At 38.4% G+C, this 22,334-nt stretch overlaps 1 protein-coding gene across 1 annotated transcript in view; it reads left to right on the top strand.

The window, feature by feature from the left end:
* The window catches only part of LOC139728602 (ryanodine receptor 2-like), a 326,287-nt gene that overhangs the window by 237,651 nt on the left and 66,302 nt on the right, over positions 1–22,334 (top strand). Inside the window, exons 83-94 of the mRNA XM_071639541.1 lie at positions 2,830–2,900; positions 3,433–3,520; positions 3,974–4,270; positions 4,943–5,398; positions 10,662–10,802; positions 11,421–11,533; positions 11,985–12,078; positions 13,574–13,677; positions 14,220–14,340; positions 14,860–14,959; positions 18,103–18,182; positions 18,981–19,057. Of these exons, the coding sequence (XP_071495642.1) occupies positions 2,830–2,900; positions 3,433–3,520; positions 3,974–4,270; positions 4,943–5,398; positions 10,662–10,802; positions 11,421–11,533; positions 11,985–12,078; positions 13,574–13,677; positions 14,220–14,340; positions 14,860–14,959; positions 18,103–18,182; positions 18,981–19,057 (1,742 nt within the window). The remainder of the gene's footprint in view (positions 1–2,829; positions 2,901–3,432; positions 3,521–3,973; positions 4,271–4,942; positions 5,399–10,661; positions 10,803–11,420; positions 11,534–11,984; positions 12,079–13,573; positions 13,678–14,219; positions 14,341–14,859; positions 14,960–18,102; positions 18,183–18,980; positions 19,058–22,334) is intronic.

Genomic DNA, 22,334 nt, shown 5'->3' with positions numbered 1-22,334 from the left:
ACTATGAAACGGGCTCCGTACGTGTGTGTGTCCGTGTGTCCGTCCGTCCGTCTGTCTGTGCGTCCGTCTGTCTGTGCGTCCGTGTGTGATCAAAACGTTCAATTTGCTACTTCTCTGTCATTTATGAGCCAATTTTGATTCTGTTTGCTTTATATGATAGCACTACATGGGAGCTTTGAAACTTGTACACAGAATTTCAGTTGTGACCTTTGACCTTGACCTTTGACCTAAATTGTACATTTTGCTTCAAAATGCTACTCCTTCGCCATTTCTAACCCGATTTCGATTCCGTTTGCTTTATGTGATGGCACTAGGTGAGGGCTTCAAAACTTCTACACAGAATTTTGACCTTTGACTTCTTTGACCTTTGACCTTGATTTTTGACCTATATTGTACATTGGCTACAAAATGCTACTCCTTCGCCATTTCTAACCCGATTTCGATTCCGTTTGCTTTATGTGATGGCACTAGGTGAGGGCTTCAAAACTTCTTCACAGAATTTTGACCTTTGACTTCTTTGACCTTTGACCTTGATTTTTGACCTATATTGTACATTTTGCTACAAAATGCTACTCCTTCGCCATTTCTAACCCGATTTCGATTCCGTTTGCTTTATGTGATGGCACTAGGTGAGGGCTTCAAAACTTCTACACAGAATTTTGACCTTTGACTTCTTTGACCTTTGACCTTGATTTTTGACCTGCATTGTACATTTTGCTACAAAATGCTACTCCTTTGCTATTTCTAACCCAATTTCATTTCCGTTTGCTTTATGTGATGGCACTACAGTCTGTACAATTGTAGGTGAGGGCTTCAAAACTTCTACACAGAATTTTGACCCTTGACTTCTTTGACCTTTGACCTTGATTTTTGACCTATATTGTACATTGGCTACAGAATACTCCTCCTTTGCCATTTCTAACCCGATTTCGATTCCGTTTTCTTTATGTGATGGCACTAGGTGAGGGCTTCAAAACTTCTACACAGAATTTTGACCTTTGACTTCTTTGACCTTTGACCTTGATTTTGGACCTATATTGTACATTGGCTACAAAATGCTACTCCTTCGCCATTTCTAACCCGATTTCGATTCCGTTTGCTTTTTGTGATGGCACTAGGTGAGGGCTTCAAAACTTCTACACAGAATTTTGACCTTTGACTTCTTTGACCTTTGACCTTGATTTTTGACCTATTTTGTACATTGGCTACAAAATGCTACTCCTTCGCCATTTCTAACCCGATTTCGATTCCGTTTGCTTTTTGTGATGGCACTAGGTAAGGGCTTCAAAACTTCTACACAGAATTTTGACCTTTGACTTCTTTGACCTTTGACCTTGATTTTTTACCGATATTGTACATTTTGCTACTAAATGCTACTTCCGGCGGGGACATATTTTACGCACCGCGTAATATCTACTTTTCCTTGTTTGTAAATTGTTCAATAATAATCTACACTAAAATATACTGCAACCTTAAACAAGTTGGACTGTTTCAACTCGTTAAAATACGCAAAACATGCATCAAATTGCACCATTTGCAACATCAAAATGCAAAAAGTTCTCACGTGGGAGGGGGGACACCCCCTCCCACACCCTCCCCTCCCCCTTCGCTTGCTCCGCTCGCTCGGGTTCAGTCGCATTCATGATATTGAGTGAAAAGAATTAATACAAGAAGATTATACCATTTTATAGGCAAATTGTTAAATAATAATCTACATCAAAATACACTGCTACCTTAAACAAGTGTTACTGTTTCACGTCGATAAAACGCGCAAAAGCATGCATCAAATTGCACCGTTTGCAACATCAAAATGCAAAAAGTTCTCACCGTGGGAGGGGGGACACCCCCCTCCCACACCCTCCCCTCCCCCTCGCTCGCTCCGCTCGCTCGGGTTCAGTCGCGTTCATGATATTCAGTGAAAAGAATTTATACAAGAAGTGTATTTAAATCATACCATTTTATAGGCAAATTGTTCAATAATAATCTACACTAAAATATACTTCTACCTTAAGCAAGTGGGACTGTTTCACGTCGATAAAACGCGCAAAAACATGCATCAAATTGCGCCATTTGCAACATCAAAATGCAAAAAGTTCTCACCGTGGGAAGGGGGACACCCCCTCCCACACCCTCCCCTCCCCCCTCGCTCGCTACGCTCGCTCGGGTTCAGTCGCGTTCATGATATTCAGTGAAAAGAATTAATACAAGAAGTGTATTTAAATTATACCATTTTATAGGCAAATTGTTCAATAATAATCTACACTAAAATATACTTCTACCTTAAGCAAGTGGGACTGTTTCACGTCAATAAAACGCGCAAAAACATGCATCAAATTGCACCATTTACAACATCAAAATGCAAAAAGTTCTTACCGTAGGAGGGGGGACACCCCCCTCCCACACCCTCCCCCCCCCCCTCGCTCGCTCCGCTCATTCGGGCTCGGTCGCTTCGCTCCCTCGTAGACTAACCGCCCCCCCCCCCCCCCCCAAGATGAAATCCTGGCTACGCCGTTGATTACCAGTTGTTTTTTCTAGCAAGAAGAGTGCCAGATACACACAGATTTTTTTAATTCCATACTAGGTAATTCAGTAATGCTCAAACTGCCGGTAGAATGAGGTTATTTGGAATGATTTGACAAGATTAGGGCTTGTGGTTGTAAGGAATTTCCATTTTGAGTTGAACTCCAATTCAATGCAGGTTAGGAATTTTTAATCAATATCCAGAACATCTGTTATGTAAGCTTTACACCACTGTACTCTTCTTCTTATATATGAAGGTGAAAGACTTGATGATGTAACTTTTCATCATCTTTTTTTTTTCATCCACAGGACTATCACCTCATCGTTAGAGATCTGTATGCTTTCTATCCCCTGCTCATCAAGTTTGTTGATTCACAGAGGTAATCCATGTATTCTGTGTGTATGTGTGTGTGAGGGATGGAGGGAACGTTGTGCATATTTGCATGAATGTGTGCAAAGTGTGAGTGGTACATTGTATACACACTTAACAACCATTATCACCTCTGGGTAATGATTAATGGTGTGACTAAATGAATAATGGATGCTTGTGAAATGGGTCGACATGAGCAGGGATGTGAGAGTCCATTATGTTGAAAACAACAAAAATATAGGTGTTCCTGCTTGGTGAGACCCATACCTACTGTATTATATTTCTGACGGTTTCTGGTGGTTGACATTGGCAGAACAAATAAACAAAATTATCTTTTGAAGTCACACATAAAGTCTTTGTATATTCTCGGTCGAGATTGTGGTCATCTATACATTTAAACTATGTTTGCATGTTTTAGGTATGAGTAATGTGTTGCATAGTTGTGTATGCGAATGTTACTAATGTCATATATAGTGTCAATAATGCTCATGAGTAGCTCTTCATAGAGTGTGTATGCATCAACATCTCCTCCATAAACACAGGGCTCAGTGGCTGAAATCTCCCACAATCGAAGCAGAGAAACTATACTACAAGGTAGCTGCCATCTTCAACTCCTGGGCAAAATCAGCAGTAAGTATTTTTCTGTATCTGTGTAGAGTCTGTTTCCCTGTCTTGGAGTGTGTGTGACTCTGAAGACTTAAACAAAACAACTCAATAACCCCTGTTTCACATTTCATATGATTTGCTTAACTTTAAGAGAAATCAATTAATTTGTAATATTGAATGTTGGCTTAACATTGTTTTTGATAGGGGGAAAAAAATAGGACAATGTTTGTGAGATTGCAGAGTAAGATGAGAGATAGTAGCCATATGATATGTTCTTTCCTCTTAGACACATGAAGAATAAAATTACAATTGTATTTGATGAGAAATGCTGACATTCAAGTCCTGACTGTCAAAATTTGCACCAAGCAAGGTCTTGTTATGTTAAACTCAAGCCCAAGTGATTTTAAAATGCTGTAAGTTCACTTTGTAATGTTTAATATATTACAATAAAATCATAAAAATCATAAACTTTGCCAGAACTTCCGTCGTGAGGAGCAGAACTACGTCGCCCAGACAGAGGTGGACAGCTCCTCCGTTCTAGCCTCTGCCATGTCCAAGTCCAGCAGTGGCGGGGGCTCATTCGGGGGTGGAATGAGCCCACCCGGGGAGCCCCCGAAGCCCATGTCGACCACGCCCAAACGTCCGGACGGTCAGCAGGGCAGCCCTCCCAGCCTCATCCTGGCCGCCCTAAAGCGGCTGCTGCCCATCGGCATGAATCAGTATGGAGCCCGGGAACAAGAGCTAGTCCAGCAGGCCAAAATCAGATACGGACAGGTGGGTGGAGAAGCTCGCCTGCCAAAAATGCCAAAAATGTCACTAGGAGGGATGGACCTCAAAGAAGTGGAAAACAGAAAAAAGACATACATATATATATATATATATATATATATATATATATATATATAAAGCTGTTTGGTAATTGAAGTTGAGATACATGATAAACTTTTCTGTCTTTTCCAGGTTTCCCTAGCATTTTTGTTTTTGTTTCTTTTTAAGATTTCAGAAAGAAAAAGTGATTTATCTGTTGACATTGTATTCATACAATTGTAGGAAGGTGTGCATACTGACTTTTTGTATCTTTCTTCCTCTTATGTATCTTTGCTGCTGTGCAATTTCAAATGCTCATTCATTGAGACATTCACATTTTGAATTATATTTTCAGCGAAACACACTTGAATCATGGCAAAAATACATTGGATGTCCATAGTGCTAGGTATGCCAGAGCCTCTGCCAATTCTTATTGTAGAAAAGTTAATTATTTCTAGGCCTGGCAGTCTGAGGTCAATATGGCAACCTCTTATCAACAGCCTTTAAAGCTATACTCTACCACCACAACAGCAAATAATGATTGGAAGGTTAGCCAAGAATGCCGTACCATGACATCTGGATTACTGTTTGTAATATCTTTCGGTTACTAGTACTTTGGATGAATTTCATCATTTGCAGAAAGAGACGGACAAGGAGGTGCGGGACTTCCTATTCCAGCAGCTTCATCTGCAGGAGAAAGAAAAGGTGGAGGACATGGCCCGCATGAAGGCTATTGAGGATGCCTACCTCTCATCATCCTCACCAACATCAACTCCATCTTCACCTCCATCATCATCCTCCTCATCAACAAGAACATATGTTACTGGCACTGCACCGGGCTCTACCGCCCACACCACTGCTGTTGCCTCCGCTAGTGGCACCGCACCCACCACCACCACCAATACCAATACCAACACCAACACTGCTGCTAGTGCAACCACTTCCTCCTCCTCCTACTCCTCTTCCACCTCCGCTTCCTCTCCGCGAAGCTCGGTAGAGAGCCGCGGCTCCACGCCGGCACGCTCCGGCACGTGGAGGCAGTCCGAGGCTGCCTGGCAGTCGGCCGCCACCCGTGTCACCGCTGCCCGCATCACTGCAAGTTTCACTAGTCGTTCACTTCTTTAGAGTCTGCCTGTCTCGTGTGGTGGTTGTCTCTCTCTCTCTCCCTGCTTCTCTCACTCCCACATTGCTGTCATGGGGCACATTTCAAGCCAAAGTAGCATCCTGTAAATCTTGAAGGATTGTCATTTATTTAAAAAAAATGTAATCAGACGTTTTGCAAAACACGAACAGAACATGAACAGAAAAAAAAAAAGTGTCCAGTAAACTATCTTCTATTAATCCATTTGTTTTTGCTAGGATGTGCAATTCTGAATCTCCTTAATAATATTACTAAAATCTAACTTAAGAATTCAACCTGGAGTATGTAAGTGACCACATTTTTTAGTTTTCTCCATAAGAAAGAAAGACATTTTTGTCTGTATCTTTCAAATTTACTACCTGTATGGACACATCATTATGTTGTACAAAAATTTGAAAATGAAAGAGATAGACAAATAATTACCATATATGTAGATATCAATATGCCCTCGCCTTTATATTCTTTACCAAGACAAAAGAAAATAATATTCAACCTCTTTGTCACTCCTTTGCATATTCATTTCACACTTGAATGATTTTCAAAGACAGCTATTGATTCTACTTTTATTTGTCATAAACCTCACCCATTCTCTATTTTTCAATCATACCAGATGTGGTAAGATACTTCAGCTCCACACTTGTAGTTAGCTCCTGCTTAGTGGTAACATCAACAAACTATACCCTTAATAACCACAAGTAATAGTTTCATAACATCCTGCTTACCTACAAGTACTTAATGTAAAGTTGTCTATTCTGCAAGAATCTAATATCTGCAAATTGTCTAAATATTAAAACTCTTTGTCCATATCCATATGTGATGTAGTATGGTATAGAAGTTGGTGCATTGGTCTTCCAGCAGTACTAATATTCATATTTTTTTTTTTTTAATGTAACAAATACCACTTCAGGTACAAAGATATTCATCATTATTTTTATAGAATAGCCAGGTTACTTATAAATTTTCATCAAATCATATGCCACTCCAGAAGTAGCCAGTAAATTTTAAGAACCCTAGGAACGTTTGAGGAAAATTAATGGCTAAAATGTCCAAATTGATATTTTCATCAATAGGCATACAAGGAAGGAATTCTTATTTCTTTCATCCAGTAGCTCTTCATGACTTTTGAGTTGTTTGTATGATTGGAGTACTAGTGAGTCCAATCTAATCATATCTGGCCTACAAATTGTGAAGATACACATTGTATTCTTCCTTGATCTGATGCTTCAGGACAAAGTTGGTTTTCAGGAAGTCTTTTTTTTTTTAAGTCATGAGGACCTCCTCTAAGAATTATCATCCTGTGAGAAAAACATCTACATTTTATAAGACACCTCCACTGTGATTTTGATATTATTACAACTTAACAATAATAAGTAGTCAAAAGGAATGAAAAAAGAGAGAAGATTTTTGCCCCTCACTTAGTGAAATTAGCCCCCAATTTTGTCTCTTCACATATAACTCATCAGTATATCAAGCGAGAAAACAATACAAAACAGAATAAAAAACACTCAATTTCAGGGTGGGAAAAGAAATCTTCTCACTCCTTCCCTCTGATCTTAATAGATAGAAGAGCTTTTGTAATGGGATTCTTCAAAGTTGATGGGCATCAGAGGAGACACCACCACCTTGTGGTCGAGAGCTGCCAACAGCACTGCTCTGCCGTGAAATTTCACATGCACGCATCAAACATAACTCCATTCCATGTCCACATTGACTTTGATATAATTAGTAAAGTCAGATATATCGAGTAAGAGTCAAAGAAGTGGAACAGTGAAAATTCTACCAAAACTAGACAAAACAGTATGTTGATAGAATTTAGAAGTTTTTCATGTTTTCAAGAAACAATGTTACATGGTATTTGGTTTGTACATTAAGATATTTTAAAAGCCATCTTTATCATATTTTTTTTGCGAGTAATATCTCTCCCGTATGAGTTTTTATTGCATAGTCAGTGCAGCCTCCTTGTCTACCAGATCTGAGGAGACTGATATTTCTTCTTTGAAATTCATTCCGAGAAATGAAAGAAACTGAAGATTTGTGTGCAAGTCACTGAGAGACCTCTACCAATATAACTGTGTCATGAAAGGATGTAACTCCTTGAGATGTCAACACTTTCTTATTCCTCTGTGTGATTTAGATAAAGCTTTCACTGTTTATATAATTTTGCTTTACGAATCAAAGTCAACACAAACATGGAGTGCAGTATCATATGAAAGGCATGACCCTCTTTGCACAGCATTGTTGTAAATCTTTGAAAGAGACAGGTTTGTGGCACTCTGAAAATAATCTCTTGTCCAGGAAAGACAATTTAAGCCCAGACCAGTTGAAGTCCTCACATAGCATAGGCAGCACTCACTGATTAGTTGCCTTACCTTCATGTATGTAGTAGAGCAAGAAACTTGAATGTTATAGCCATTTCCTTCTGAAGCTGCTGGTCCATTAAAGGGCTTTCACACTGCGCCTTCGTAGAGTTGCATAGTGTTGCGTACTAACTACGTCAAAAAAGGCCACCATCTCATGGAAAAAATTTTGATGAAAGCAAGCAATCACAAGAATGAGAAATTGAAATGTTTGGGTAAATCCTAGGATCTAGCCTCATAGGATCTTTTTGTCCAGCTGGCGTATGGTAGCATCATACTATTAAATGTGTATGCACTGGCGTACATTAGTGTACCATTGTAGTGTTGCATACTGGTGCATTGACTGCAGGCATGGTGTACAGTAGCACAGTGTTGCATAGATTGTGCATATAAACTGGATATTTTTGCATCCTGTGTTCTGCATCTAAAGTATATGTACAAAACTTACCATGTTTATTTATTTATTCATTTTTATCATTTTTTTTGGTGTACCCCTTTGTGTTGCTCAGCGTATTGTTACACTATACGTAGGTCAGTGTGGGCACAGCGTAGGGTACAGTTTAAGCTCGACAAAGTCACTACGCAACACTGCGCAACTCTACGGGAGCCCAATGTGAAAGCTCCTTTAGGGAGAAACAATCTGAAATAATCCATTTCGTATAGCAACCATATTTGCCATGTTTCATACGTATATTATGGCAAATAACCACATGTTGGAGGCAATGGGGGTAGATCATGTTGTGTGCTGATACCAATGTTTATTAGAAAAAAGCAACATAAAAACACCCAAAACAACCCAAACCCTCCCAAAAAACAACAACAAACAAACAAACAAACAAAAATGCAAACACAGAAATATGTCTGTGCACTGAAGAGTCAGTGAATGAGGGCTAATGCCTTTCATGAGCCACAATTTGCATGCTGGAATGCTGCATTGCTGTGAAATTTCCAGTATGGCAAGCTGTTTGCATCTCAAGGTGCACAAGGCTACAGTGATCTTTTCTTGATGGCTGCCCTCCTTCATTTCCTGTCCCTCCCCTCTCCCCCTCATGATTCTACTGAGAATAAATATAATAGCATCATCTTGGGATTTGCGGGAACTAAAAATATCCTGTCCTTTTGTGCTTTGGGTGCCATGGGTATTGACTTTTATCCCCACCCCCTCCCCTCAAAAAAAAAAAATAAATAAAACTGAACTAAACAAAACAAAACAAAACAACAAAGCAACAACAATAACCACCTCAGAGTTTCCCAGCTTTTTGAATTTCTCAAGAAAGTTCTTTGATGCTGTAAAACCTCAGGTTACACTGTAGGTTCATGTGTATTGTTTTGGACCATGTTCATAGCCACGATAAACTGTGCTTTATTAGAAAAAAATGTCACTACCAAAAAACATACTTTACAGGACAGCTCCTCCCCCCCCCCCCCTTTTGTAGTATGAGTACTTTGTTTGTTACTGTTGGTATATCTTAGATATTCGTAATGTTCGTGAGGTACAAATTGTATGGACCGTGTCTCTCTGTGTGAAATGTAATCTCTTAGCTGAGTTTGCACCGATTGTCTTGAATTGAAGTGAAGAAGAAAATACCTTGTCTGTGGATATATTCGGTTTATTGATTGAGTAAAATTGTTGAACCCTAGTGCCCCAGAGTATGCCAACTTTTTATACCTGATGTGATGTATACAGTATACCTTCTATAAACACCAAGTACATTTTATTGGCACATAGATGATAAATTGGACACGATTGAATATCCTTTACTGGCTTATCATATACATGTATGTTCCTTGTGTGGCATACTTTTTTCCTTTTTTTTTTTTTTGCCCCATGGTAAAAGAACTCCCAATATACCCAATGTATGTGTTTGAATTGTATTATATACAATCACTAGTACACATATGCCCCTGCCCTATATGACCATCCAATGTAGTAGACATGATTAAAGGCAGCTTCACAACATTCTACTTTTCATCATCTGAAATACAATGCAGATATTTGCCATATATTTTGTGCCTGTGGTCTTTGGTTTTCATAGCATGAAGTTCACAGAGTCTGATCTGTAGTAAGTGCTAACCATGTTATATCCCTTATGCACTCAGAAGTCATATATTAGAAGCTCATCATTAATGAATCTGCATTGATATTGCAAGAATTCAGCAAATATATACCATTAAAATGCTTTCTTAATCTAATGTTCTTTAACTGCTATGATAACTCACATCTTGTTTCGCTTAATGATAAACTTTCACTGCACATTCTTCTATCCACTGCAAATAGACTTTTGGAACCATGCACATATTCATGATCAGTGAACATATCATTCAAAGCAACTACCTCTCACAGTATAGGAGACATCCTCTGTCATCTTTTGAATGGTAATAAGTATATATAAATGATGAACTGATGATAATGTCCACAAGGCACAGTGCCAAATTTAAAATAAATGTTTATAAAGAATAAATAGTCACAGATAAGGAAAATAAACAGTTTTGTTGAAATATGAAAGCAAGAGTGGGCCAGATTTGTAGGTAAGATTAGGTTTCAATGCACTTTGAGGAACAGGGAAAAATACTCATGCCTACAGAAAAGACATTTTCAATCGCTTGAAGTGGAATTGCACAATATTCTTGGACTACTGGTAGTGATGGATTTTTGCTATACATTCATGATGCCACTTATATTCTTACATTCAGCTACATGTGTATTGTCAATCTATTCTCCACAAAGTATTTGCATAGCAGCATGATTGATGTGTCACATGAACAAGTCATGTGGTAAAACTTGGCTGAATCCAGCATGTCAAACTGTCAGGCAAATTTTAATGATTTTTGTCGACCCTTTTATGTCTGGAAACAACAGCAAACAGACTCCAAGGGATGGCAGAGACACCTCTACAACAAAATGGCTGCCTCCAAGCTGGTGCAGATTGTTGAGCTGACCAAGGACAAGGTGGTCGAACGCATCATGAACATGGCGCAGGTCCTCCATCGACTTCACCAGGTGAGGGAGATGCAGGCACTCCTTAAAATGCATTAGATTTTTTGCTGCAAGTCAGAGGAGAAGGCCTCTGTGTCTGATTGCTTAGCATTGTACACAAGTCCACAGCTGACATCTTATTGTATGTTGGGATACAATCAGTGTTTTAAGTCAACCGTTAATGCATCCACCTCACTATAGGGGTGAAGGGTGAATAAGAAACCTTGCCTTTGTTGTTCAGAATGCATAAGTTTGTTGTTCCCTATGTACCTTCCCTTTACAAAGAGGTACTGTTTAATGTCACAAGCAACATTTAATCCTTACAGGTAAACACTATTGCAAGCCAAGGTACACATTGTAGCAAGGGATACATGTGTGTGTCTGGACCATTTGTCTTCAGCCAAATTTGAAAGAAAGCCCATGTTTATGACCTTTAAAAATTTCTGTTTTGTTTTCATATCACACAACGGCATTGCACTGTGTGCTGCTGCTAATGATATTTTGTAACCTTGAGAAGAAACCAAGTGGAAACCAAACAGTTGTGAACACAACAACAACAACAAATGAGCAAGATCTGTGAGATAGTCCATTGTAATCCAGGTAGAAACTGATTGATATCATGTCCTCCCACCATAATGTCAGATGGAACACCCGTCTGCATCCAAGAAGAGTGCCTGGAGGAGGCTGATGTCTGCTCAACGCAAGAGAGCCATCATGGCCTGCTTCCGCATGATACCCCTTCACCACCTCCCAAGGTTAGCTTTGAATTTCTACATAATACCACTACCCATCCCCCCTTCCTTTCCAGGAAACAAACAGCAAAACAGTCTGATGTTAATCATATTCTTTCTTTGGGTTTTAAGCCAACATTTCGTCTTTGCATTCCTGTCGGAAATATTTGATGTGCATAAATATCTGTATGTGTAGCAGAATGGATAATTGCATGCATTGTTGTTACTATCCATGTGGCTGTGAAAAGTCCAAGTCAAGTTAATCTGTAAGGAGAGAAAAATAATGTGTGAGCTGTCCCGTGGAGATGTTTTGTTAACAGTGTATTGCTAGTATTTATTCTAGTATTAGAAGATCATTTCTATGTCTAACTTATGCTGTATTGATGTCATGCTTCCCTTCAAGCACATTCTATACTGCTATGATACTCTGTGATATTCACATTATGTATATTATTGTGATATTGTGTTTGTGCAGACACCGTGCAATCAACTACTTCCTGAAGGCATACAAAGAGATGTGGCTGAGCAATGAGGAGTCTGCTCAGCACCTCTTGATTGACGATCTCACAGTGAGTTCAAGAAATGGAAAAAAAAATCTCTCTCATTTCATTTGTGGTAGGGTACAAATTGTATATCAGTGTCTGTTACTGTGCACTGCTTGGCGGCTGTGTGATGTTTATTTGAAATTTTCTCAGTTACCAAGTATTGTCCCCGCCGAACGAGTTCGAGCAGGGGACTATGAAACGGGCTCCGTACGTGTGTGTGTCCGTGCGTCCGTCCGTGCGTCGTAGCGTCCGTCCGTCCGTGTGTGCGTCCGTGTGTGATCAAAATGTTCAATTTGCTACTTCTCTGTCATTTATGAGCCAATTTTGATTCTGTTTGCTTTATATGATAGCACTACATGGGAGCTTTAAAACTGCTACACAGAATTTCAGTTGTGACCTTTGACCTTGACCTTTGACCTATATTGTACATTTTGCTACAAAATGCTACTCCTTCGCCATTTCTAACCCGATTTCGATTCCGTTTGCTTTATGTGATGGCACTAGGTGAGGGCTTCAAAACTTCTACACAGAATTTTGACCTTTGACTTCTTTGACCTTTGACCTTGATTTTTGACCTATATTGTACATTTTGCTACAAAATGCTACTCCTTCGCCATTTCTAACCCGATTTTGATTCCGTTTGCTTTATATGATGGCACTAGTTGAGGGCTTCAAAACTTCTACACAGAATTTTGACCTATGACTTCTTTGACCTTTGACCTTGATTTTTGACCTATATTGTACATTTTGCTACAAAATGCTACTCCTTCGCCATTTCTAACCCGATTTCGATTCCGTTTGCTTTATGTGATAGCACTAGGTGAGGGCTTCAAAACTTCTACACAGAATTTTGACCTTTGTCTTCTTTGAGCTTTGACCTTGATTTTTGACCTATATTGTACATTGGCTACAAAATGCTACTCCTTAACCATTTCTAACCCAATTTCGATTCCATTTGCTTTATGTGATGGCACTAGGTGAGGGCTTCAAAACTTCTACACAGAATTTTGACCTTTGACTTCTTTGACCTTTGACCTTGATTTTTTACCTATATTGCACATTTTGTTACAAAATGCTACTTCCGGCGGGGACATATATTACGCACCGCGTAATTTCTACTTTTCCTTGTTAGTATTTTATTGCTAATTAGTCACATGTAGATACATACAGTGGTTTGAATCCTACCCACGTGCATACACATTACAGAGAGTGTTTCATACTTCAGGCTGGTAATTGAAGACTTGTTTTCTTGCAGGATCTCAGAATTTCATTAAGCCTTTAATTCAAAAAGTTTCAAAGTGGATGTGGAGTTTGTTTTGGTCACAATTTCCAGAGTGTTCACATTGGCAATGTCCAACTTGCATTTTGTAGCTTATGCCATTACAGTACAAGCTTTGGACAGTGGGACTCACCAAAATGTTACTTGATTCTGCCCACACCCTAAACACATGCTGCTATTGTGGTATCCACCTCTGAACATATTTTTATTTTTCAGAAAATTTATTTCTTTTCCCTTCAGAAATGCAGCTCAGAAGAACTGCAAGAGTTTGAGCCAGAGACTGTGAAGGACCCCCTCTATCAACTGATTGTCACATTCAGCAGGGCATTTGGACTCCAGCAAGAGTGAGTTTTGCTGTTGCCATAGTTACTGTCCATTGCCATTAATCTCACTGAGTCTCTAGAACTTGTGTGTGAAGCTTCCTTTCCAAGAAAGCAGAATAGATTATTTATTTGTCGTTTAAATATTAGCAACTGCCACTAGATGGAATGATATGCAGGGGTGTCTTGGAGAGATTTGCTGCTAAACTTCATTATCAAATGTATTGATTGACTGAAGAATCAAATAAACTTCAAACTATACTCATCAACTTCGACAAAGCATGTTGTATGTATTGTGAGGATATTGACAGATTATGTGGTATTCGGTGTACAAGGTCATCATGTTTGTGGTTGATGTATAGGGAATCTTTTGCATCTTTAATTCAGGAATGTTCAGTATATAAAGTGCCCAATTTATTTTCTCTGAAAAAGTTATGTATAGTGTAAGTATGTGATTGATGGGTATTTACTGGAATGGTAAATGTGCCAACATATTTGATCCCTATTCCTGTCGAGCCAAAGACAAAAATGTACTGTAAACCATTTTGTGATGGTACTCCTTGCAGTACGCTGGAAGATGATTTCTTGTACATGTCCTATGCCGACATCATGAGTAAGAGCTGCAGCGGAGGGGAGGATGATGACGATGACGATGAGGAAGGAGAGGAGAACGGGACATCATTTCAGGTAGCAATCCTTCCCTCTTTCATCTTGCATCTTTGATAACTGTATTCAAACAAACTCTTGTTTGTGCTTGTGTTTGTGTGAAGGTAGCATGAAGGGTACCTCTCTCTCACAAAAGGTTTCTAACATATCAATAATATCTGGTATCATTTGCACTGTAATATGCTTCCTGGTCATTTCTTAAGATGCAGCAAAGCACTTGCCCTTTGTCTTTCATTACACCAGATTCCTTTTGAATTTGGGTGCACCATTCAAAGTTTTACTTCAAACAAATGCGATGCAAGATAAATAGCATCAAGAATTGCCTCAGATGTTCATGTTCTACTGCATATCTCTTCATGTTTCAGAGGTCAACCTTCAGGTATTTTCATTAGTACACAAGATGATGCATGGTTTAGCAATATGTTCATATTACATTGTGCTTGAGTAAAAGTGCCGCAAAGAAGATTATCTTGTATGTTTGCAATCGTGATAGCTGTAATACGATTGAATATATCCCCAATGTTTATCCCTCGCTCGTAGGAACAAGAGATGGCGAAGCAGAAGCTCTTGTCGGAGCAGTCTCGGCTGGCTGAGAGGGGCTGTGCAGAGATGGTGCTCCTTCTAATCAGTGCCAGCAAAGGTATCATGCTTACGACAACACCTATTAATCTTTCCCCTTGTATCCCTGACATCACTTCCTTCTCTTAGCCTTTCACAGTTTATGTATCAAAAGTGGTAGTTGTCTGTTTTTCCCTTTTTATATATATTGTTAAGGATATGCTTTCAGCTGTTTTTGTCTATTTTTGTGTGTGGATATGTTTGTAGATGCCGAACATGCCTCAAAGGATGACAGAAAAGATTCTTTTTTTTTCTCTCAATGTCATCTACTTAACTGCCAGTACAGTATACCCCTCATACCCTGGCCCCAAGTTATGTCCTCCTGCCCCCATCATACTGACTGTGTACATGTTTCCAGTGAGAGGGTTTCCTCTCGTTGAAAAAAAACACTGCATTGATTTGAATATGGGCATGATAAACCATGATCCAATTCTAGATAAATGCATGCTACACTCTACCGATATTGGATGACTGAATTGTTTATTGTATGTATGTGAGTTTTACACATTTATATGAGAGAGAATGAATACGGATAGAGCAGAGACTCCAACCCCAAGCACCTTCTGATCGGGAGATTCTCTCGCCTGAAACCCCTAGCAAACGGGAGACTTCAATTTGATGTGCGCGAAGAGCGAAGTTCCTTGCGGCCGGGGTCCAGGGCCCGTGTAAGGACCCTGCAAGCTCTAGGGTTCTAGATGCTCTCTCGTCCTATCTAAGGCTTATTTTTCACCATACAATGATATTAAGTAAGAAATCATTTCAAGCAGGAAACACAGAGCCAGGGCGGGAGAAATTAAATCTCAAGCGGGAGAATGGGAGATTTTGCAAAAATGGGCTTTCGGCGGGAGATCCCCCGTCGCAAACGGGAGAGTTGGAGTCTCTGATAGAGGTAAGTAGAACCCTTGGTCCTGGGTGTGTGTATGGTGTTGGAATGGTCATGCTCACCCTAGTTTAGAAGTAAGAACTTGGTTTGTTTGTTGTTGTTTTTTGTCTGGGAATGAAAAAAAAAATTATGAAAAGAAAAAATAAAACAAAATTAAGCATAAGGTTTCACCAGACACACTCTATCAACCCATGCAATAAGTGCAAACTACAAAAGTTTGTGGATTTAATTTGATCCCACTGTTGTGGTGGGACTTGTGTGAGATGCTTTTACACTTTCAGTCCCTTAAATCTGCTATCTTTCAGAGAGATGTCCCATGTCTTACGGTAAGTTTGGGAAGCAAAAATTAACAAATACTTCAATTCATTGTAATCTTTTAGTTTATTTCTTTGAATAACTTGTGAATAACATTTTCCTTCCCAAACTGTCACACTGTCAACCCAAACTGTTACGTCTTTCTTGTGATGAAATCTTGCGCAGATCAAATACCTTTGCTTTGACATTGTTTGAAAAGTCTGATGGGCACACTTAATTGAGTGAATTGTTTTGGCCATTGAATTTTGTTAGATACATGTAATACCACTGTTTCGTAGTTAATGGTCAATTCTGCATAAGTTCAAGTCATATGGTCCATCAAGAGTCTTAACAGATACAAAGTCAATTAACATCATGGAACTGCCACACATTTCCGTATGGTTCTGGATGTATGTTCTGACTCAACCAATTTTTTTTTTTTTTTATAAGCAGTGTTGCCTTATGCAAAGTTGACTGCATTTGTAGTCTGATTTTAGCATTGTTTTCACACTTTTTGAACATTTTATGTTGATGTTTTGCAGTGTATTGGACGAAGAATTTGGTAATTGTATTGGGTAATTGTATTGAAAGAACTTACATTGTGAGATGTACAGTGTATATCGATAATGCCCTAGACAAGTCTTTTTGTAGATTTTTCTTCTGTTTTTGACATGTTTTACTGAAGTGACATGACATGAATGCAAATCTTGTTCTAATAGCATGAAAGAGAATGTGATAAAGCAATTATGAGACATGACTTGTGACGTGTGTGCCATATTAGCGTATGTAACACAGCCAGTGTGGAAACCTTATCACTATACCAGATGTGTGTGTTTTACATCATTTTGAGATTAGCCAGGAAATCAATGTAGAGTAAAATATTACAAAACAACAAAGTATTTGCTACATTGATTCAGATTTGCTGTTACAGAAGGCATTTGATGCGTTGACATCGCTAGATTTTAACTGCCAATCTTCCTTCTCTCATTTTTTCATTAATCCTGAAAAAAAAAGTACTGCAATGTTGAGATCATTCTTGTCGCATGACATGCCATGAGTGCCATGTTCATCTTATTGTGTATCAGACTTGATTGTGTAACGTCTTTACATGACAAGGAAAAACAAAAACAGCTCTCTTTCAGATCCCATTGTCATGATTGTCACTTTCTACGCACTGCTTGAAAAGTTTTAACAGCTATGTCGGGTTAAAGAGTGATAATGCTCAACTCACTCCAAAAGCTGTCAACGAATCAGCATTTATGTTCTCCATCACCCAAAGATGGGGGAATCTATGGCCAATGTTTCAGTGGCACGGCCATGATTGCACAGATAAACTTGTTCCACTCAGCACTGCATCATTATTTGGCCTGTTTTGTCATGCTACCAACATCTCTCAGAGTAATGAATTCCCCAGAAGAGCTGAATATCAGCAAAGAATGAGCTATAATTGACTTAAGTGAGGGAAACATCACAGTGATTAAACCTTGAAGTGAATGAGTGGTATGAATGAAATTACTATAGAATGCTGTCATTTTGTTTATCTGATATCTTCTGTGAAGAAAGTATTGTGTTTGTTTTCGTGGAATGAAGTGATGAGGAATACATGTATCTACGTATGTCATGACTATTATTGAGGCATTCAGAATGTGATGTCATTTCAGACCTCTCTCATACCTTGTGTGACGGTTACACAGTTTTGTATAGTAATTTGCTGATACTGCATTATAGTTCTATTTAAGTGTTATTTTTGTTCTGGTAGCTGGTGGTACTACTTGTATCACTTGAATAGTGAACAGATACTGAGATACAGGTTTTTTTTAAATACTTTTAGATGGGATGAGAGCAGTATGGCATCACTTCTGTCGGATCGCAGTGGTTCAAGTATCATATTTATTTCATCTTATTACCAAATTTTAAGTCAAAGACATTAAGAATTTGTTATATTGTAAATGTTGACTAGAGTTCTGCTGTGTTGTGATTATCGTCAGGTGAGCCCAGTGACATGGTGATGGGATCTCTCAAGCTGGGAATCTCTCTGCTCAGAGGGGGTAATGAGTTGGTCCAAAAGGTAGGCTTTTTTTTTTTTTTTTTTTTTTTTTTTTGGGGGGGGTCTTTTTGTTTCAGTCACCTCAAATGGCACTCCATCTGTAATTGTGATAGAAAAGCATACTGTAGTAAATGGACCTAAGCATCATCATGTTTTGAATTTATCCAAAACTGCTCATAGTTCATGATCGTGATGTAGAAAATAGTTAATGATATGAATTGGTTTAATTTCCTCAATTTTCGGCATTGAAATCATGGGATGGTACAAATTGTGAATAGAAGGTAAAGGACAATGTTGAAAGTCTGACCATTACATTTGGTTATTTCAATAAATACATAAGAATGCTTGCAGACAAATTCACATTCATGGAAGCAGCGTAGGTATTTGTGATATTGCATATATGCATTGATAATTTCTAAAGATTCGTCTCTCATGACCATGACCATGCTCTCTCTTTTTTCTTTAAGACACAACAGCCATGCTAAAATGAGGCACTTTCTTCAAACACTTACTTTCAATTAAGAAGGAATTGCTATTCATGTCAACAAGATAATCAGAATTAGAATGTTTGCAAGAAATGTAGTTGGTTTCAAAGCCCATGTGATGTCAGATACCATGCTAATATTCTCATTAACATGAGTAAAATTAAAGAAGATGTTTAATAACATCAACAATTCATGTTAGTTGTCAATCTGTGTATGATTTCTTTTGAGATCCTCTCCACAAGAGCCTTTAGTATATTTAGGGTTGGTTGTACACCATGCCAAGCAATTGCACTGTTTTCTCGTATTTACGATTAATATTGACCTCATGTGGCAGAAAATGCTGCAGCACCTCCAGGACAAGATGGACGTTGGATTTTTCACCAGTGTGGCAGAGCTCATGGAGAAGTGCACGTAAGTGACCAATGGCATCCCGCGATCCCTGCCACACCCACCTGTGGGAGTGTGGATCTAACTTTTATCCCTGCCAGTAGTAACTGTACCACGTTGAGTGCAATGTCCCTGGTATAGTAAAGATGTGATCCTGAATGACTTTACAGTACATATGCCTGTGTTGTTGCAAATTCCCTGGTTAAGAGGTCAAAAGTATTTTGGAGAAGCGGTCTTGATAGGGCCTTTGTTTTTCTGTCACACCCATCAGGGAGAGATGTCCCATGTGAATTGCCAAGGTGGTGCTGTGCCATTTTTTCCTCACACTTGTACCTGAAAGAGCATGATAAACAGACACTTTGTCCAGAAATACCGGCATAGCGAACTGTGCCATGGTGTGTGAGGCCGTGCTGCACTAGAGGCATGCTTCACTCAATGTTCAAAAATGTGTTTCAATTCAATTCAATTCATTTTATTTTCATACTTCTCATTTATGAACATTACAACAGAAACCAGACAAGTTCTTTTACCTTGTGAACAATGTGCAGAAAACAAACAATATACATGGTGATAACACAGTAATTACATGTAATGATAACTGGTCAAAATCGAAATCGAAATGGGGTTGATCAAAGAGAAGTATGACGGGACCTACATGAAAGCTAGCTTGTTTGGCTGTAAGCCCCGAGTAATCAGTGTTTGTGAAAAAGAAACGGAGAACGGATAGAAGACCAGAATGATGATGTAAGGTTGCCAAATTTTATGTAATAAAAAAGAAGAAGAAAAAGAAGTAGAAGAAAAACAAACAAACTATACATTAATATGAACTTACTGTGACCGAGCCATCATTATTATACAGCCTACTTTGGTGTATATACTATAAACTATTGTTGCATTAAAACTTTCACCAGGATATGATCAGTAAGACACAAAAAGTAACATGTACAACTATTAAGCCATTTGGTGCCTGCCGTCAAGCTCGGCATAGAAGGTTAGAGAGGGGCAGAGGGAAAGAGGAAGAGAGGGAAACGAAGTAGAGTGTGGAATTGCTAATGATGAATTCAGAGAGCCCCATGGCAAGACCCTAAATGGAATCTGTAACGTGTTGACAAAATGTTTGATTGGACAATAACATACCACAGTATTACATAAGACATTACGACTGTTCAGTGTCTGCAAAATATGCACTCAATAAAAACTCTTTTAAATTACGTTTAAAGGAATATATAGACGAGCAGCTTGTTATTTCGGGGGAGAGGTCATTCCAGTATCTAGGGCCCGTATACATTATCGTTTTTTTAGCGAAAATTGTTCGAGTACGTGGAAGGTGAAATGCGTCACTTTGGCGGGTAGGATAATTATGAATCAAATAGTTTTTTCTGAACATGCTAGTAAAAACATCCGGTAACTCGTTGGCAGAAAATTTGTACATAAATATGCCGACGTTGTAACTGAACAGATCTGATATTTTCAGTATTTTATTTTTCAAAAATAAATCATTCGTGTGGGACAAATATCCGACATGGTTGATATTTCTGATGGCACGTTTTTGAATACGGAACAGTATATCAAGAAGATTTCTAGTTGCATTCCCCCACACAAGAATACCATAATTAAGGTACGGAGTAATCAAAGTAGAATAAAGATTAAGCAGAATTTGACTTGGAAAAACACTCTTAAGTTTATTAAGAACACCCGTATTTTTAGAAAGAATATTACTTAAATAACTAACGTGGGATTTCCAAGATAAATCACTATCAATAAAAAGCCCTAAAAATTTTATACTACTGACTTGATTTAATTCGGTTTCATTAAACTTAATATGAAAAGGAAGGGTTTTAAGACTATTGCTAAAAAGCATACAATGAGTTTTATCAATATTAAGTGACAATTTGTTGGCGTATATCCAAGATTGCACAGATTTAAATTCTTTATTCACTGTGTTAACAAGAGTATAAGGATCTCTGTGTGTAAAAAACAGATTGGAGTCGTCAGCAAAACATATAAAGGAAAGAATTGGCGAGGAACTAGGAAGATCGTTAATGTACAAAATGAACAATAGTGGGCCTAGTAAGGAGCCCTGTGGAACACCACATGAAATTAACTTTAACTGAGAATCACGGCCATTTATACTCACAAATTGTTTTCTGTTTGATAAATAATCTCGAAACCAGTCCAAAGCCTTCCCACGTATACCATAATGTCGTAGCTTGTAAATCAAAATATCGTGGTCAATTGTGTCGAAGGCCTTCGAAAAATCAAGAAAAACTCCAATAGTGTGGGAGACGTCATCTATAGCATGAGCAACTTTGTGGATAAAAGTGAGTAAGGCATGGGTCGTACTGTGGTTTTTCCTAAAACCAAACTGGGAGTTACAAAAAACTTCACACTTTTCGAGAAATTTGTGTGTGCGCGTATATACCAACCTTTCAAGAAGTTTTGAAAATGAAGTTAACAAAGATATAGGGCGATAATTTGTCACAGATTCTTTTTGTCCTTTTTTAAAAATTGGTACTACTTTAGCTATTTTCATTTTTTGTGGAACTATGCCAGTAGATAACGATAAATTAAAAATGTGTGTTAATGGTATAACTATTTCATTAATGATGTTTTTAAGGAGAAAATTGGTGATTCCATCACATCCAGAGCTTTTCTTAGTGTTCAAGTTTTGCACGATATCTTTGATTTCTTCTTCAATGACAGGTTCAAAAAAAAGAGACTGCTGATTCTGGTCTTTTAGAAAGTAATAAAAATCAGTATTTGAATGCGGAATACTGCTGGCAAGATTAGGTCCTATGCTTACAAAGTATTCATTGAATACTTCTGCCACATCAGCTTCATCTTCAATGTACTTATCATTATTAATAATATGCCTAGGTGGTTCGATGTTATTTTTAGTGTTCAGCGCTTCATTTATCACCTTCCACGTACTCTTGATGTCATTTTTATGCTTGATAAATTGCTTTGAAAAATGCATTCGTTTGGCTAAACGTATGGATGATGTAAGAACGTTGCGATAATGCACATACCGAGACCGAGTTCGACTGTTAGGATCACTTCGGTATTTGTAGAAAAGAGCATTTTTACGGTTAATAGACCTCAGGAGAGATTTCGTAATCCATGGTTTCTTTGGAACCTTTTTACGGTTTAAACGAGTAAATGGCTTAACGGGTATAATGGAATTGAATGCGGATGATAATATTTGTGAAAAGTGTTCAAAAGCTAAATTTGCATCACTTTGGTTATTAACAATTGACCAATTAACGGATCCTAGTCTCTCCCTAAGTCTATTAAGATTAGT

The sequence above is a fragment of the Diadema antillarum genome, unplaced genomic scaffold (assembly GCF_040938485.1).
Source record: "Diadema antillarum isolate AM-2024a unplaced genomic scaffold, OU_Dant_1.0 seq00000187_RagTag, whole genome shotgun sequence".
Taxonomy (NCBI): domain Eukaryota; kingdom Metazoa; phylum Echinodermata; class Echinoidea; order Diadematoida; family Diadematidae; genus Diadema; species Diadema antillarum.
The sequence above is the reverse complement of the archived record's forward strand: the minus strand, read 5'-3'. Positions and strand labels throughout refer to the sequence as shown.